This window comes from Falco biarmicus, chromosome 5, assembly GCF_023638135.1.
Source record: "Falco biarmicus isolate bFalBia1 chromosome 5, bFalBia1.pri, whole genome shotgun sequence".
Lineage (NCBI taxonomy): Eukaryota > Metazoa > Chordata > Aves > Falconiformes > Falconidae > Falco > Falco biarmicus.
The window spans coordinates 1,531,258-1,548,830 of NC_079292.1; the positions used below are offsets into that span (position 1 = coordinate 1,531,258).

The 17,573-nt window shown below is 43.4% G+C and overlaps 1 protein-coding gene across 2 annotated transcripts in view; it reads left to right on the forward strand.

Annotated features, from left to right (window-relative positions):
• ABCD2 (ATP binding cassette subfamily D member 2) overlaps positions 1–17,573 on the forward strand; it is a 49,838-nt gene that overhangs the window by 19,040 nt on the left and 13,225 nt on the right. For both annotated transcript variants that reach the window (XM_056340102.1, XM_056340099.1), the window contains exon 7: positions 13,572–13,717. In XM_056340102.1, the coding sequence (XP_056196077.1) occupies positions 13,572–13,717 (146 nt within the window). The remainder of the gene's footprint in view (positions 1–13,571; positions 13,718–17,573) is intronic.

A 17,573-nucleotide genomic window follows, 5' to 3' on the forward strand; every position in this document is an offset into this window, starting at 1 on the left:
ATGCCAGCAGAATTGCACACCTACATACTTGCAGGTTACCTTGACAACAGCACAGGAATATTTCTCAATGTTTCTGCACCATAAAGCTGCAGTAAAGCTGTAATTACCACTGGGTTACTGATATAAATCATTAATAATTTTCTGCCAGCTGTGTCTTATTGTCTTATTTGCATGGAGGGATGTCTCACACAGTCTGTGTTGGTTCTGTAACCTTCTATCACGACTCTTCAGTCTTCCTAGCACAGCACATATCTAAAATGTCCATCAGCATTTTCTCTGTCTTTCTTGAGGACTGATTCACATTTGTAGAGCTCAGAGTAATTCTTAATCCATTGTACTTTTTTCTCCTTATCCATTGTTACTGATTTTTTCTCTTCAGATTGCTTCTACTGTTGATGTGGGTATTTTCATGAGAAGGGTGTGTTTCTCCAGCAGTACGCATAGTTTCTCTGTAATTCTGTGCACCATTCTAGTAGAAAACCAACCCTGACCGCTTTCTCAGTGGTCACAGTGATGGTTCAATTCTGTATTCGCTCTCTTTCTACTGGTCATTCAAACAGATTTCTAATATTTCTTTCCTTCAACACCAGGCTTGTCAGATGCTAATATGGAGGCAACCAAAGATATACTAGTACTAAATGTTGTTTGTTCTTCATAATTTAAGATTTATGTACCTATATCTTGTTGCCTTCTTATTAATGTTAGGACAGTACGGAACGTAATGGTTTAAAGGTTTATCTGGCTCTCTTAAGCTGTTTGGTTTTGCATGTCTGCTCTGTTTCGGGTATTTTATCTGGGGTTCCTTTACAAGTCTTCTTCTGTCTGGTGTTTTTCCTTCTGCATTCTAAAAATATCCTTGGCTACTAAACAAAGTTGCATCAGCTGCAAAGATATATTTCTTCTCCTTGGCTCTGTTGAGTAATCCAAATGTCTGATGTGATTTGCTTCAGGTAGTCCAAGGATATTCATCATGTGGATGGAACCAAGCAAGGATATTTCACTTCTAAGAGATATTAATAATGAAATGATGAAAGTAATTTTTACATTATAAGCACATGAACTTTGAAGATTGTTATCTTAAGCGTGAAGATAGTTAGTAGTGGCCACTGTCATTAAAATGAGGTTGTTTCCTAAGACAAATCTTGATTGCCTAAACAATTTGATCTTACAAAAACTGTTGTGTTAACTTTCAGATACCCTATATTACATATGAAAGTATGTGCGTATGTAGTATGTGTGGTTCTTCTGTGTTAGACTACTTCCTCATTAGTATGTGGTCTGTTAAGAGAAGTAGCCCAAATGAAGTGCTTGCAAATAAATATGCCTATGTTAGTTCTGTTGCCTCATCTCATTTAGATGGCTCAGATGTCTCTATGCTATGTTGTATTTTGCACATCCTTATTTCTTGTCAGGTCATACTGCTCTTTCTTTAACTATGAACCTTTTAGTTGGGTTAGCTGGAGTTAAGCTGTACTCTGCACATGCCAACAGTGCACTAGCAGTTAATTGCCCTTCAGCACATTGACGTGTTCCTTCAGGACTTTGCCATCCGTTCATGTCACGCTATATAGATATCTGCTTCCCTGCACACTGCATCTATCTGTTATTGTTATCAAGTTCATAGTGCTCCTTTTAAGTATGTTTATTTGTAAAGTTCGCCACATATCAGACAGGTGAGAGGAAGGTCTGTGTTTAGATAACGTTAACACAAAACATAACATACTTCAGTTATGCATACTGTTTTCATAGAGGTTTGCTTTAAAAATCAGCTGCTACTTTATATCTTCCTTTTCCCTTTTTCAAATTGATCAATTCAAGACAGGTTAACTCAGTATTTTGCTGTTGATTAAAAAGTGTGGCCTTGCATCTGAGAGGGCTGTTAAGCTGTCCCCTCAGCCAGGGTATAGCTTTTACGATTTCGGCTTACTGGGACTTGTATAGAAATGCTTGCACTTCTCACTGATAGAAGGAAGTCCTGTCTTGTCTCACCGAGAACAGAAAAGTTCTTGTCTTGCTGCCCTGTGGGTTAGCTGAAGCTTTGCCTGCCAAGATCACTGGGAGACCTCTCCATTTCTACTGAAGGCTCGCTTAAAGCTGTAAAGTTTGAAAGTTTTTAATTAGGTCTATGTGCTAACTGATCCCAGGTAATGACAGTACCTCTTGGCAGCACATTGTGAACAAGATTCACCTACAGAGGTGGAAAATGGCTTTATGGATTAGCTGCTACTCCCTCTCAAGCCATGCAAGGTGTTTGCCTTATTGGCCAGATGCAAGAGTCAGCTAATTAAAGCACAGCTCACAAGTCTTTCCTGTTATTAGGCAAAGTGTTGCAGAAATCCCAGACTGAAGGCTTTAGTCAGCTTGCTGCATTGGGCTTTAGTTTAGATTTAAAATGTATTTACATAAATCCAACACTAATCTTAAAGGCTGCAGCTGAAGTGATGATTGTGAAGGACTTCAGCATGCTTCGAGGTTTTGGACCCTCAGTCCCTTCAGACTGGGGGTATGTCTGGAGCAAGCTGTGGCTGTGGGAAACACCAAGAGGACTAAATGTGGGTGAGGGATTGAGATGTGTTGTACCATATTCAACTTTTACTCCATATGGAGACAAGTGCATTTCCTACTGGGCAGTAGTCTGAAGCACAGAAGCCAGTACCACGCTTGATACAATTGAAGACCCTTGTTGACAAGTTTGAATCGCCAGGGAAGTCCAGGCTTGATTTGGTTTAGAGATTTCAGTATTGTCTCTTTACCTGCTGGTGGTCTTTTCAGTTGAAGCAGGTTCTATTACTACCAACTTCTGTATAGATAGAGAGACCTCGTTCTCCAGACTCATGGAGTTGTCTCACTTAAAGCACAATGTGGTCTTTTAACGTGGTGTGAGCCAAGTCCCTTTTATTTGTGATGTGTACAAGAAATTGGTCATTCAGAGAAGTAAGATCCACTCAGTAGCTCACTGCATTTCTACCAAGCGACAGATACACAGAAGTATAATGTAAAGTGCTGCCAGCTGTATGTCTGATTAAATACCATGATGTGTATGCAACTAAAAGGTGAAATCCATTCTTGTGATCAAAGCAGTATTCCTCCTATTTTGCGTATTGCTTCAGTATTAGTACTGCACGTAAATCCTGTTTTGGCTCCAGCACAAAAATGGGTGTCACTAGTAAGTAGAACTTCCTCCATTTACATTTTTTTGAAATGTTTTCCTCAATGTTTCAAAAGAGCTAAATTTTTGTCTGCGAGGATGCCCAGTTGCAGGAATATTTCTACTAGGATCTCTGGCAATCAGCTGCTCTGTGTTGCATAACGCAATTTGAAGACCATGTTCTTGCCAGCGTGAGCTTGCAGTGCCTCCACCCCCCACCTGCTGCTTCTTATAGAATTTTGAATATCCAGTGTCCATTCAGCACCAATAATTCCATGTTGCCTGTACCACCTTTCCAGACATCCATGTATGTGCCAGACTGTTTATGGAGCTTCATTTAAAAGCTGGGAAAAGTAAGCTTTGAAAATTTTAAGTACATAGTCAGGTTAAGCTTGACAAACATTTTATGAATATGAAGTCACTAGAAACTAGAAGAACGGAGTATGTGGCTGGTATTTATAGGATCCATCCAGCAGAGCAACTGACAATCTATTTAATCTGTGCTAGGTTCATTTTGCTGAAACTAACAGTTCACTTACCTTTAAAATTTAGTTTTCATAGCAGTGCCAGGGGAACAAGTTCACCTAGAGGTTAACTGAGATTGCCGTGTAACGTATGGTATGGACAAACTTGCATGTTAGGGAGTAATCTGGTGGTTGCATTTACATGACTTAGTTTCTGCAGAGAAGTGTAATTAGCAGTTATCTCCAGCTTAATGCCCTATGTTGCAGCTGTGCAACATAGAATCTTTGACAGATGAACAGAATGACAAATGTTTACTATTTCATTAATGTTTTACCTAGGACTGTCAAAAAGCATGCTTCAAATGCCTTATGCATATCAAATTATGAGAAGCAACTTGGCTATATAACGCTGGGAAGCACTGAAGAAAATAAACTGCAAAACCTGCCTGGCATAGAAAGCTTGATATGAAAAGACTGAAAGGATGCCACCGTTTGTGAGGATAGGACAGCTGAAAGCTCTAATAACAACTGTGTAGTCTTCCCTGGGAATAAGTCCTTAAGTCCTTTCTCCTCCTTCTTATGGCAGTTTTCAATCAGGAACTGCCATTACAGTGCCCTATGCTTTTAAATACCCAGACAGCAGGCACAGCCAATACCTCCCCCTTGAAGGGAAGGTGGTAGTCCTTTCCCATGCACTATAGGCCCTGCCTTTTGCCTGCCTCGGTGTCCTGAGCTCCAGAACTTTGTCCCAGCTCCAAGGTGAACTGGACCTTCAGTCTTCTGCCAGCCTCCCCATGGTCTGCTCGCTCAGACACATTTCTTGGGGTATATTCCTGTGCTTGCCTGCCTGCAGGCTGAGGATCTCGCCCTGTGTCCCTTCTCCAGCTCACTGTGCTTTCCAAGGTAAATGTAAGCTTTGTTCGGCACGGTGGTTCTGTTCTGCATTTCTTGGAGACAGTGCAGTATTCACTAGTAACTACCCATCTTGCAGAGAGATGAGTATTAGCCATTTTTTACACAAGCATTCAACTCCCAACCCCAACAAGTTAAAGCAGTAAACCATCAACTCATATGCCAAAGGCAGAATTTGTCCATGTTCAGTTAGGCAGCTAGAAGTTAGACATTCTTGTGTGAGCTTTATACTGAGCAAACTGTCTACCTCCGGAGGGTGATTCGCTGTTGCAATGCAACAGGTGTTCATTGGTGATGCCAGTAAGAAAGGTCTTCAAACTCTCTAATTAATTAATTTAAAATCCTTTTATTAGAGATAAGGAATAAGTTGATAGCATAAAGAATCACGAAATCACAGAATGGTTGAGTTTGGAAGAGACCTCTGGAGGTCATGTGGTCCAGCCCCTGTGCTCAAGCAGCGCCACTTAGAGCTGTTTACCCAGGACCATGTCCAGACAGTTTTTGAGTATCTCCGAGGGACTGAGACTCCACAGCCTCTCTGGGCAACTTATTCCAGTGCTTGATCACCCTCACAGTGAAAAGTTGTTTCCTGATGCTTAGATAGCTTCTTCTAGTTTAATTTGTGCCCACTGACTCTGGTCCTGTCACTGGGCACCACTGAAGAGAGCTTGGCTCCACTTTCTTTGCACCTTCCCTTCAGGTATTTATATACATAAGATCCCCTGGAGCCTTCTCTTCTCTTCTCTAGGCTGAACAGTCCCAGCTCTCTCAGCCTTTCCTCGTGAGATGCTCCGTCTCTTCATCATCTTTGTGGCACTTAACATCCCATCCAGTGCTAGGAACCCAGCGTTGCACAGCATCAGATGGACCTCTAGTCACAGCATGGCCTGCTGCACTTGATCCCATCCATGCTAAGGTTCACTGGCATTATGGTCTTTAGCACTCTGATAGGATTTTCTTAGAAGTAAACAATTCCATTTATAATTTCTGCTGTCAAACAAAAGGAAGTTAGCATGAGAACACGCTGCTTCACTTCAAGATAAAGCAGGCGGTGTAATTGCTGGTGCCAAGTGGGAGTTGTTTGCAGGCGCCTCTGTTATGATTAGCTGGCAAAATTTGTCCTGCAGCCAAGTGACAGCTACAGCACAGCACAAGCCTGAAGGCCAAGTTAAAGGTACAGCACAGCCCAACGTAGTGCAGCCAAGTGTAGCACAGGCCTGTGCCCACGCAGCTCAACCGTTCTGAGGATCGCTAACTCCTCAATACGCAGTAGTCTTCCAGTTCAGGTCACTGCAGCTGTTCGTCCTGTGTCCTAGGACAAATAGTTAAGGCATGAGACCTGCTGGAGATACTATTTCATTAGAGGACTCCATTGACTACAAAGAGAGCCTGGGGTGACTAACTCAGACTTGGATGAGTAACTTGTAGCTGAGATGACTCTCTCCTGCAAATCCTGCTCGGTAGTCCCCAGAACACTGAATTTCTAGTTCTTTGTTCTGTCGTGGTAGCATGTAGCAGGTAGGTTTTTTCTGCAGTTCAGCATGCGTGCACTAGCCTGGCTTAGATGGGAGCGTATCTTTCCCAAGAGGGAAGACTTTTCCAGGCTTGTTTATCTGCCTAACATTTTGCATTAATTATACCCTATCAATTTTAGTTTCTGCTAGAGATTAGTACAGCTCCCTTGTGGCCACTTCAGGTACCTATAATGCTTATAAAATGGCTATAATAATGTTCCATGTATCCATATACATAGTGCATCTCTGTTTTCTGCATTGTCACGTTTGTCCTGTGTAATGCAGTGTTGCACAGAGGATTAGAGAGGGAGGTCAGCGCAATGTGTGACTTCTGACCTGTTGGCAGGGTATTTCACCAGAGACACACGATTGCTCTAGTATTACTTGCATATTCATATCCCAGTGCATGCAAAAGATGATGCCATGGACAGCTAAGCATTGTAGAAACCCAGACCAAAAGCAGCCTCTGCTCTAGAGGCTTCACTGTCTATACATACTCTTCTCTGTGAAGTAAGGTCTCACTTCCTATCTGCAAAATCATGAATAAATTGGGATTGTTCTGAAAGAGGGAAACTGCCTTGCGTATTGTGGTACACTGCTGTGATAAAAATCAGAAATACTCTTAGGCTGGGGTATGCCTAGTGGGACTGGCCGGCTAGACTCTTGTCCAGAACACCTCATTGTTCTCTCTTCAATTCATTGATCCTCATGATCATCCATCCAAATAATCCTTTTATTATCAGGACTGCCAGAGGTATGAAAAGACTGGGCCTGCAAAAACTGGATGTTTAAGAGAAGGAGAGTATTTTTCCTTCATTTTTCTGGCTGGTTGATTTGATTCGTTGCAGGAGGTATAATTATGTCAGATTGCATTAGCTGCGTGTATTTTGGAGAAATTGTCTGGGGTTTGTTTTTAATTTTATACATGCGTTCTTGTGTTCTTTCTGTTGTCTCTGCCTGTCACAAGGTACAAATAGACTGAACTGTATAATTTTGTGAATTGTTCACCTTAAACTTTTGTGCCGTCTGACCAGTTCTGGTTATATTGTAAATGATCTTGGTAATGGTGAATAAGTAAATCATGAGATGAGATGATACCTGAGTATGAATAGCACTTTAAATTATAGGTTTCTTTTACCTTCCTGGTTGTTATTTCCTCCCAGATTATTTGCTTGCAGTTATGCATAGCTTCTTTGCAGAGAAAGCCACAGAGTGATTAGTATGGGTTTTTTTCAGCCTTTGATATCAGATTCTAATTATATGCATTGAGAATTCAGCCTTTCATACTGTGCATTTCATTTCCTCTTAACTATGTTAATGGCTATAAGCTAATTACATTGCACTCTGGTAACTGATCTGTCTGAAATATTTAGAGGATGTTCATGGCTAGTTCTGTATGAGTGGAGAGTAGAGTTCAGTGTAGGGTATTTTAAAGAGAGATCAATTATTTATATCTTCAGAAGGTTGCTGAAACTTTAGCTGGCCCTAAAATCCCTTGAACTAGATACAATGCAATAAACTGAGCCTGTTGCTTTTTTAACATTTTGCTAAATATAATATTATTATTTTTTAACATTTTGGTGATACCACCTTCTTTGTGAGAGTAGTGGATACAACAGTACTTAAAAAAAACTTAATTCACATTCATTCAAGACATTTTATTTTCTCAAAGTTGTAGTGGTGGTGCCATCAGTAGTTTATTTTATTAATGTCATCGAGAACTGTTAGGAATCCAGATCAGTTTACTTAGCGGAGGTTGGCATTTCTTGAGCATCACTGCTGATGAAGCTTTGCTGCTTTTGGTAACTGTAGGGTGTTTACTATTAACCTAAACCAGGAGCACGGCAAGAGCTGGAGTGCTTCTGAGGTGATTCCAGCCGAGTTATTGCAGCACCTAAAAAATGGGATCGAGGCACCGGCAACATGATGGAAAATTCTAAATGTAGGTGCATTCCCTAGGTAGTCAGGCAGAGGTTTAGGGCTTTTGGAAAAGTAGCCAAAAAAATTGTCTAGTAGGTAAAGGGAGCCACCTAGAGTTAATCCACAGCAATCTCTAAATACAAATGTGTGTCTGAACTCCTGCCTTTTACTGAAGTTTAGGTGCCAAACTGAGAGCTAAACATTAAACTGCTTTATCTCTACCAAGCCCTCTCCTGAGAGCTGGGACCTAAATAAGTTTAGAGCCCCCTTTAATATGTTTTTACGGTCCTACTGAAGGATTAGGATAGTTACTGCATTTTATATTAAAAAGAACATTGGGGGAAAAAGGAGTAACATAAATAATATAAGGCACAAGGACTGGTACTAACGTCTCACCCCTTCCAATTGCAGACTTGATTGGTATAGTATATAATTAGGCTCTTGCCAATAGCTGTCTCTTCAGACATGATTCCTGCCTCTTAGCAGCAGTTTCCTTGCTTCAGTGGGAAGATTAGAAGGTGCCCTCCCTTTGCCTCCTCTTTAACCTGGACGCTAGCCTAGAAAAATAGGAATCTAATGCCCTGCAAGCTGAGAACATAGCCTGAACCCAGCTCTTGGAAGAGATTTGCTAACCATTAGCTTGACATACAGCCCCTCATCTTGCATCTCTAGTAGCTGCAGTGTTTTTTGCTGGACTTAAAACTGTTGCTTTCATACTCCATGCTGTACTGGACCTCTTAGGGAATTAGACAGCATTTTGGCACAGCTGTAGGTGTGAGCTGTACCTTTGGCTTTCTGGACTGGAGATTCCTCAGTGCAAGCACTGACTCCTTATAATCTGCCAAGTTTCCTAGGAAGGTACCTCCATGGCTGGAGCTTGGGCTTCGGTATCATCTTCTTAAATAGAGGTGCCTAAATTTGGAATACATTTTGGTTTAGATGTCAAAGCAAGCACTCTGAATTGCAGTCTGAAGCTGTCCCAGTCTCCTTTGAAAATTCAGTCTGCAATTTATCTGAAAAGGAGAATCCCAGATGTAGTGTTCCCCTTTCTCCCATTTGGGTATATTAGAGAGGCATCTTGTCAGCCAGAAACAGAAACTTAAAAGGCAGGTCAGCCAAGAGTTTATAGCTGCATTACACATAATTTTCCCACATAACTTTGTGTATCTCTGAAAGTAATAGTGCAATAATAACTGCAAACACACTTGGACAGTAAATGGCAAGTCAGGTCCTGACTGCTCATTCAGGGGTATGCAGATGGGTTCCAGAATCATAAGCCACATGTTTTTAGACTACACCTTCCATGGAGGAAGTGTGAATCACAGCCTGTGGCAAGGAAGGTAAGGTGGGCTTCAGACTGTATCTGGAAGCAGTTCCTTGGGCACTTATATTGGGCTAATATCCCTTAAAATCTGATGCCAGCCACTTAAGTTGTATTTTTGGTTCCTTTCTTATTCCAGGGCGCTTATAATTACAACTCTGACCATTCATATTGCTTTATAGACTCTTGAAGTGCATATCGATTAGTTGCTGTCATTCTTTAAAATGATAGTATGGATCTCAGAACAGGTTATCAGTTCTGTCAGCAGTTTATTTTGCATGAAGCATGAAAACACCTTTGAATACATTCAGGAAGTATTTGTAAACATTTCAAGTGGGTATGGCTTGTTCCGATTTTGGAACAGAAATTTCTTGACATCTAAGCAAGTCATCTTCCTTAACTTGCTACCCAGAAGAGTGAAGCCCTTTGCTCTTCAAGACATCAGAGAAGTGCTAGATGTTAGCACTACATGGCTGCAGTGTGCAGTGTTAATCCACAATCTCTTTGACTTGGCATTACACATCTCTTTTTATGCCTAACAGCTCCAGCATTTAAGTCCTCTGTTTGGAAAGAAATGTGGCTGGTATGTACTCCAATATGTCTTGTAGCATGTGCCCCCTTCTCCCTCACCAAAGGTAACCTCAATATCATCGGCAACACTTGCCCTTCCTCCCCATACGATTTCTCTAATATTTTGCCAACATTGTACACAATGTCTTGTGTCGATGGGGCACTGGGGAATTGTCCATACCACAGACTTCAGATTACAGCATGTCTTTGTGTCACTTTTCTTTAAAGCCTGCACTGCAAGGGGGAAGCCATAAGCCTTAGGGATGATGGCTTCTTACTAGCGAAATGAAACCATCAAACTGCTGGAAAAAAGGTCAGTTTATGAGAACTGAAAGTGTCTCTTCCAGTAGATGCCTTGAAATTCCAGGAAACCAGGCAAGAATCAGTAAGTTTTCTTACCTTTCTGGAGGTTTGATACCAAAGCTTTAAACAAGCATTACTGAGCATCCTGTCTCTCAAAAATAGTGTAGGAATCTTTTTTCAGAGAGCAGAGAATGAAAGAAAGAAAGAAAGAAAGAAAACTAACAATTGCAGAGGTATTACTGCCAAAGATATGACCGCTGCACGGCAGAGGAGTTGCTTTCAGAGTCTGTAAGAGTGCTTTCTTTGAGACTGGAACACAGACACTCTGGCTGAAAGGAAAAACTCCATCAGAAATCAATTAAATTCAATTAAACTCAGGTGCTACTTCAGGACAATTAGACGGGTTTTGTTTGAACTGCTAAAAATGTAATGAAAACAGTATTTTGACAAGGAGCTTACTGGCAAAGTGAAATTTCATGGTTGCTCTATCCAATTACTCATACTTCTTACTACTTAATGTCTAGCTATCACACACATGTAACCTCAATTACAGTAACATCTGATGTTTAACAGATTTTAGTGTTTGACTTTGTGGCACCCATGGCAGATAAGGAGGTTATTGCCTTCAAGTTATGGATAGAGAAATCTGGCTTAGTATGAAATGATCAGACTATGAGTTAGATGAGATCTCATCTAACTTTAGCACTTTAGAAGTTAGTTATCTAAGTTACTTGTCTGGGCTCTGTCCCCCACTGAGGGAGAAGACATCCCCAGGAGCCGATCCATCGCCATCCTAAAATAAATGGGACCGAACAACCACAGAGGTGCCTCTCTTTGTTGTCAAGAGGTGGAGCCTCAAATGAGACATCTTATACCAAGCAAGATGAAGTGTCCCCTCGGGGACATGGGTGGCTCCCAATAGGATGAGAGAAGCAGAATGTGCTCTCCCACCTCCCAGGACAGACCCATAGCCATAAGCCGTCCTTCGTCTCTACTATTTAGTCAGTAATTGGCAGGGTTTGCTATTCCACTGCAGGCTGGGCTTTTCTTTAATTTTTACAAACTAGGTGGGGAGAGGCATGCTTGGTAATACTGATGGGTTTAGATGGGAGACCACAAGGAAAATCCAGTTGTACCAGGAAGCGGTGCTGGTGACTCAATAAACAGCGTGGCAACAAAGTCCTGGCACGGTGCTTTTGAGCACTGCCTTCCCGATTGTGCTGCAGGCTAAATCTCAGAGCTGCTAGTCGTTACAGGATCATACTTTATGAAAGTAAGGTATTAAACCCCAGACAAAATACACGTCCTCCTTGCCCTTATCTGCAGCCTCACCTAAATTACACAGTCTTATGCACAACCTGATTCAAACTTTTCTGAGCCCATGTGGAGTTGCTGTCTTCTGTCCCAGAGATGGCAGTAGCCTGGAGCGAGTGAGGTGATTTCTGCATATGCAAGAAGTAAAGCTATTTGGAATTTTAGATGGAGAGTACAATGGAAATGTAGTAGATCATTACTTAAAGATGTTACATAATGTTTAGGGCTGAGATTTTGCAGTATCCCCATTAATATAAATGGTTCGCTGCACTGGACGCTAGTGTTCATGCAGCAGCCCAGAATGGCACTCTTCCCACCATGAGCACAAAGCAGAACAATGAGTAAAAAGCAGAACAATGAGCAAAGAGGAGCAGCAGTGCTTGTATTTGACTTGCAGTTCTGGTTTTGCTCCATCTGGGTGCCTGCCCGCAGCAAGGAGCTGACCAAATATTTGCGAGCAGTTCGAATCCCCTGCCCTTCCCATCCTCGCTCAGCTGGTGGTGAAAGTAGTTTAACTACAGGCAGGTACAGACACTTCACCATGGACGTCTGCAGCACTAAAACCAATGCAGCCGATGCCAGCTTGAATGTGACTTCCAGTTCATGTTGCAGCTTTAGTTCTATTGCATTATGAGTTCCTTAGATTACTCTGTGGTGTATTTTCGGGACTCTCAGAATAATAATGGTAGATCCACCCTTTCTGCAGAGACACCTCCAAGGGAAGGGAAGAAATCTGCTAAGGTATTATACATCTCTGTCAGGGAAAGCCTCTGCATGGCTAAGACCGTCCCACCATGCAGGTCCAGAACTCTTCAGGGAAGAAAACTGACCCCTCGCCAACACGCTGTGAATTAGTTGGAAGTAGTCCTCAGTGGCAAGAGCAAGCTGCCTGGAAGCTTCCTTGTTCCTGGCCCAATTTTAACTGCTCCTCTTTGTCATCATCCCCTGGCAACAGAGCTTTAAGGGAGTTAGTGTAACTCTTGGCACAAAAAGCAGAACAGAGTCTGGGGCCTGACTGTTCTTTAGGTCTGACCTTCCCTTCCAAACTCAGAATCTCCCAGATCATTGTCAGGGTGTTCCCAGCTTGCAAGAGCTATCAGCAGTGTCTGTGAGACATGATGGATATTTGTCCTTCACAAGAAATCCTTAGAACGAGAGCAGCGGAAGAGATGGTCAAATAGGTGTGTCTTAGATTGCCTTTGCTATCCTAGCCTGACTGGCCCGGTATCTTTTAGAGAACCGTAAAACTGTTCTTTGAGCTGACTTTGTTTAGAGACTAGGAGGATTTGGGGGCCTGGGCTGTACCAGAGTCTGGGAACAACTCGTGACATTGAGGAGACTGTCCATAGCCGTTCCAGGGACACAGCCATGACTGAGGACTATGGCCCCAAAGTGGAGACAGCTTGTTTCAGTAAGAAGGATGGTATTACCTGATCTGGGAACATCGTGATCCAGAAGCTGCTTCACATACAGCTCAGCCTTGTGCTTTGCAAAGGGAGGCTGGTGCTGGAGGGTTTAAGCTGATCAGCTTCTCTAATGTATGCTTTTTTTGCAATTCAGAAGTGCTAAACTGGCTTCTAGAACCAGCTAAGTTATGCCCAGTCTCAGTTCTGCAGTCCAGAAGAGTAGAGTGCAAAGCAGGCTTTCGGTGCTCTCCTGCCTGACTTGCGTGTCTCCTGCTGCACCACGGAAGTCTTTTCCAGTTTGAGCCATGGTTTTGTTACAATTTACTTTTCACATGTGAGTGTGTAATTTGATTTCTAAATTTCTAAGTGCACCAAACCTTGAATAAAGCATAGAGTTTCCCTGATTCCAAGTGAAAGCATTCAGAATAGTCTATGAAGTGGATGTTTATTCTGCCTGATCTTTCATTTTGTTTTCATGCTAATACTACCCCTGTTGCTACCCTGTAATCAGCTGTTACAGAAACTACCCGATGTCTCTAGGGTAAGTTTAAAAAAAAAAAAACAAACATTCACCCACAGATAAATCCAGTTTTAGCAACGTGGTGTTTAAAGCATTATAATCTGCTCCATAGAGCGTCAGCAACATATGCTTGCTTGGAGTCAGCTCCAGATTACTGGTTTCTCTGTATTGGTTCTCAGGCCCTACATGTCTATTGGAACGCTACGTGATCAAGTCATCTACCCAGACTCAGTGGATGACATGCACGAGAAAGGCTACCAAGATCAGGATCTGGAATGTATCTTGCATATGGTTCATCTGTACCACATAGTTCAAAGAGAAGGAGGTAAATCGCATATTTTTGTAATAAGCTTTACAAAATCTGTTCCTCGCGTGTATGTCTTAGCCTGACTGACCTTTGCTTACTGAACTGTCAAAACTGGATCCAGACCTTTTTCTGGTTGTGGGAGCCGCACAACACATGGTTGTTGCTCCTGATGCTAAAGGACGGAGTGCTCCTTTCCCCCGCAGTAAATCAATGCCCAGGCTGAACATCCTTGTTGCCTTGTGATAGCCAGTCTTGTCATGATATTGTGAGATCACTGACCTTCCTTAATTTTCTTAGAAACTGTAACATGTCTTAAAACCTTGTCATGTCACTGACTACAACAACTTGAAAGCATGTGAATGAAAAGAGAGTCAGGTCTGCTTTCACCTTCCTGGCTTGTGGGATCAGCAAGACTATGTGCCATGAGAAGGAGTGTCTGATACCACACCACTAGGGTGAACAAGTTAAAAGTAACCAGATGACACGGGCTGGCAGTAGAGTGTTGCCATCTACCACTTGCAGTTTAAGTTGCCATGTGTTGTCAGCATTGTTTGCCCTAAGAGTAGGGGATGGTTTAAATACGCTGGCATGGTAGGTGTCCAGATGCTGAAGGCTTCTCTTGTGTCTAAGGAACTGAAGCACTGAATGTTTTTTTTCCCCAAGCATAGCAATAATTTTCATCCTTTTGTTCCCACCAGCCACTAATCTCTAGTTTGAATTTCCTCCCCATCATTATGCTCTTATAACACACATAGGACAAATTTGGTAAAGTTTAGAGAGAAGAAGGAGGATCTTCAAACCCCTCTAAGGAGCTGGTGTCACGAGTGCTGGATGTTCCCTGCCTCTCTCTGCCAGCTGTCAGTGCTCCTTTTTGAGAGGTTACTTCGGGTGCATTGACTTGTAACGTGTGTGCTTGGTGTCTGTCAGGATCATTCTGACAATAGACAGTAGTGCTTCAGCCACTGGGAATCCCAAGGCTAAATTCCTATTCCTGGATGGCAGCCTGTTGCTCTGTTCAAAAGGTAGAAGGTGCATTTTATTTTTGAAATATGCATGGAGACTCATCTGTTCTCTTTTCTGCACATTTTAGTAACCATTTACAGCAGCAATTGTATACCTACAGATACTTTCTCACTTCACAATCCTGTTGATAGACTCTTATCTTTCTGTGGGTCAGGGTTTCTTTGTTAAGAATATAATAATGAATGTCGACCCTCAACAAGTTGCAGTAGAAAATAAGAATCTGCCATCATTCTGAATATATATTATTATTCAGATCTGATACTATGACACGAGGATTGAAAAAGCGGGCAGAGCGCTAAACAATACAGCTGGCTTTCTGGGCTGCAGGCACACGTTGCCGCATCATGTTGAGCTTCTCACCCACCAACACCCCCAAGTCCTTCTCCTCAGGGCTGCTCTCAATCCATTCCCTGCCCAGCCTGTATTTGTGCTTGGGTTTGCACCAACCCACATGCAGGACCTTGCACTTGCCTTGTTGGACTTCACGAGATTCACGTGGGCCCACTTCTCAAGCCTGTCATGGTCCCCCCTGGATGGCATCCCTTCCCTCCAGCGTGTTATCTGCACCACACAGCTTGGTGTTGTCAGCAAACTTGCTGAGGGTGTACTCAATCCCACTGTCCATGTCAATGACAAAGGTGTTAAACAGCACCAGTCCCAATAACAACCCCTGAGGAACACCACTTGTCACTGTCTCTCCTTGGACATCAGGCCATTGACTGGCAACTCTTTTGAGGGCGGCTATCCAGCCAATTCCTTATCCACTGAGTAGTCCATCCGTCAAGTCCATGTCTCTCCAGTTTAGAGACAAGGATGTTGTGTGGGACACTGTCAAATGCTTTGTACAAGCCCAGGTAGATTAATTACATCAGTCACTCTTTCCTCATCCACCAATGCTGTAACCCTGTCATAGAAGGCCACCAAATTTCTCAGGCATGATTTGCCTGTAGTGAAGCCGCGTTGGGCTGTCACCAATCACCTCCTTATTTCCCATGTGCCTTAGTATAGTTTCCAGGAGGACGTGGTTCTCTGGGCCTGTAGTTCCCCGGGTCTTCCTTATTTCCCTTTATTAAAAGTATGAGTTACGTTTCCCCCTTTCCAGTTCATGGGAACTTTAGTGGCCTGCCACAGCTTCTCCAGTATGATGGATAGTGGCTTAGCCGGTTCATCTGCCAGTTCTCTCAGGACTCACGAATGCATCTTATCAGATCCCCTGGACTTGTGCACCTTCAGGTTCTTTAGATGGTCTCAGACTTGACCTTCTCCTACAGTGGGCAGTTCTTCATTCTCCCAGTCACTGCCTTTATCCTCCGTGACTTGGTCAGTGTGGCTGGAGCACTTATTGGTGAAGGCCGAGGCGAAAATGTCGTTGAGTACTTCAGCCTTCTCCATGTCCCAGGTAACCAGGTCTCCCGTTTCCTTCTGGAGAGGGCCCGTGTTTTCCCTAGCCTTCCTTTTATCACCAATGTACTTACAGAAGCTTTTGTTGTTGCCCTTGACATCCCTGGCCAGATTTAATTCTGTCAGGGCTTTAGCTTTTCTACCCTGGCTGCTCGGACAGTTTCTCTGTATTTCTCCCAGGTTACCTGTCCTTGCTTCCACTCTCTGTAGGCTTCCTTTTTGTGTTTGAGTTGGTCCAGGACCTCCTTGTTCATCCATGCAGGCCTCCTCGTGTTTTCACCCAGCTTCCTCTTTGTTGGGACACATCACTCCTGAGCTTGGAGGAGGTGATCCTTGAATATTAACCAGCTTTCTTGGGCCCCTCTTCCCTCCAGGCCTCTATCCCATGGTACTCTACCAAGCAGATCCCTGAAGAGGCCAAAGTCTGCTCTCTTCAAGTCCAAGGTAGCGCGACCTTGCTATGCACCCTCCTTGCTGCCCCAAGGATCTTGAACTCCACCATTTCATGGTCACTGCAGCCAAGGCTGCCCTTGAGCTTCACATTTCCCACCAGCCCCTCCTTGTTGGTGAGAACAAGGGCCAGCTTAGCACCTCTCCTCATTGGCTCCTCTATCGTTTGGAGAAGGAAGTTATCATCAACGCATTCGAGGAACCTCCTGGATTACCGATGCCCTGCTTTGTTGTCCCTCCAACAGATATTGGGGTGGTTGAAGGCCCCCATGAAGTCCAGAGCTTGTGAATGTGAGGCAGCTCCTGTCTGTCTATAGAGGGCCTCATCCACTTGGTCTTCCTGGTTGGGTGGCCTGCAGCAGCCCTCCACTATAATGTCACCTCTCCCTGCCCTCTCTTTAATTCTGACCCATCAGCTCTCAGTCGGCTCCTCATCCATCCCCAGGCAGAGCTCCATGCACTCCAGCTGGTCACTGACGTAGAGGGTGACACCCCCTCCTCGTCTCCCCCGCCTGTCCTTCCTAGAGAGCCTGTATACTTCCATCCCAACGCTCCAGTCATAGAATCCCACCACATCTCTGTGATGCCAGTAAGATCATAGCCCTGCAGGTGTGTGCATGTCTCTAACTCCCCGTCTTTGCGCATGACCCTCAGCGGCCAAAACCATATCGCCAGCAGTCTCTGAATGCCCGTCACTGTGGTTTGTAACCCTGCAGCTGGAGCATGTAGCTGATGATGGGGCAGTTACCGTGCTCCACGTACAAGATGCCACTGGCCGTGTCAGTGTTATGCATTGCCAAACTGAAACCCCAGGTTTGGATAAGTCTCACTCTACTTTCTGTGCCAAAGAAAGTATTTATTGCTGACTCCATTCTTGCTCTTCTGCCTGTCTGACTGCACATGCAAGACACACACAATCTAAAAAAAAGTCTAGAGGACACTGTTAGTGTTCACTGGTGCCCTATTGAAACTCCACTCAGGATGAGGGCACACAGTGCAA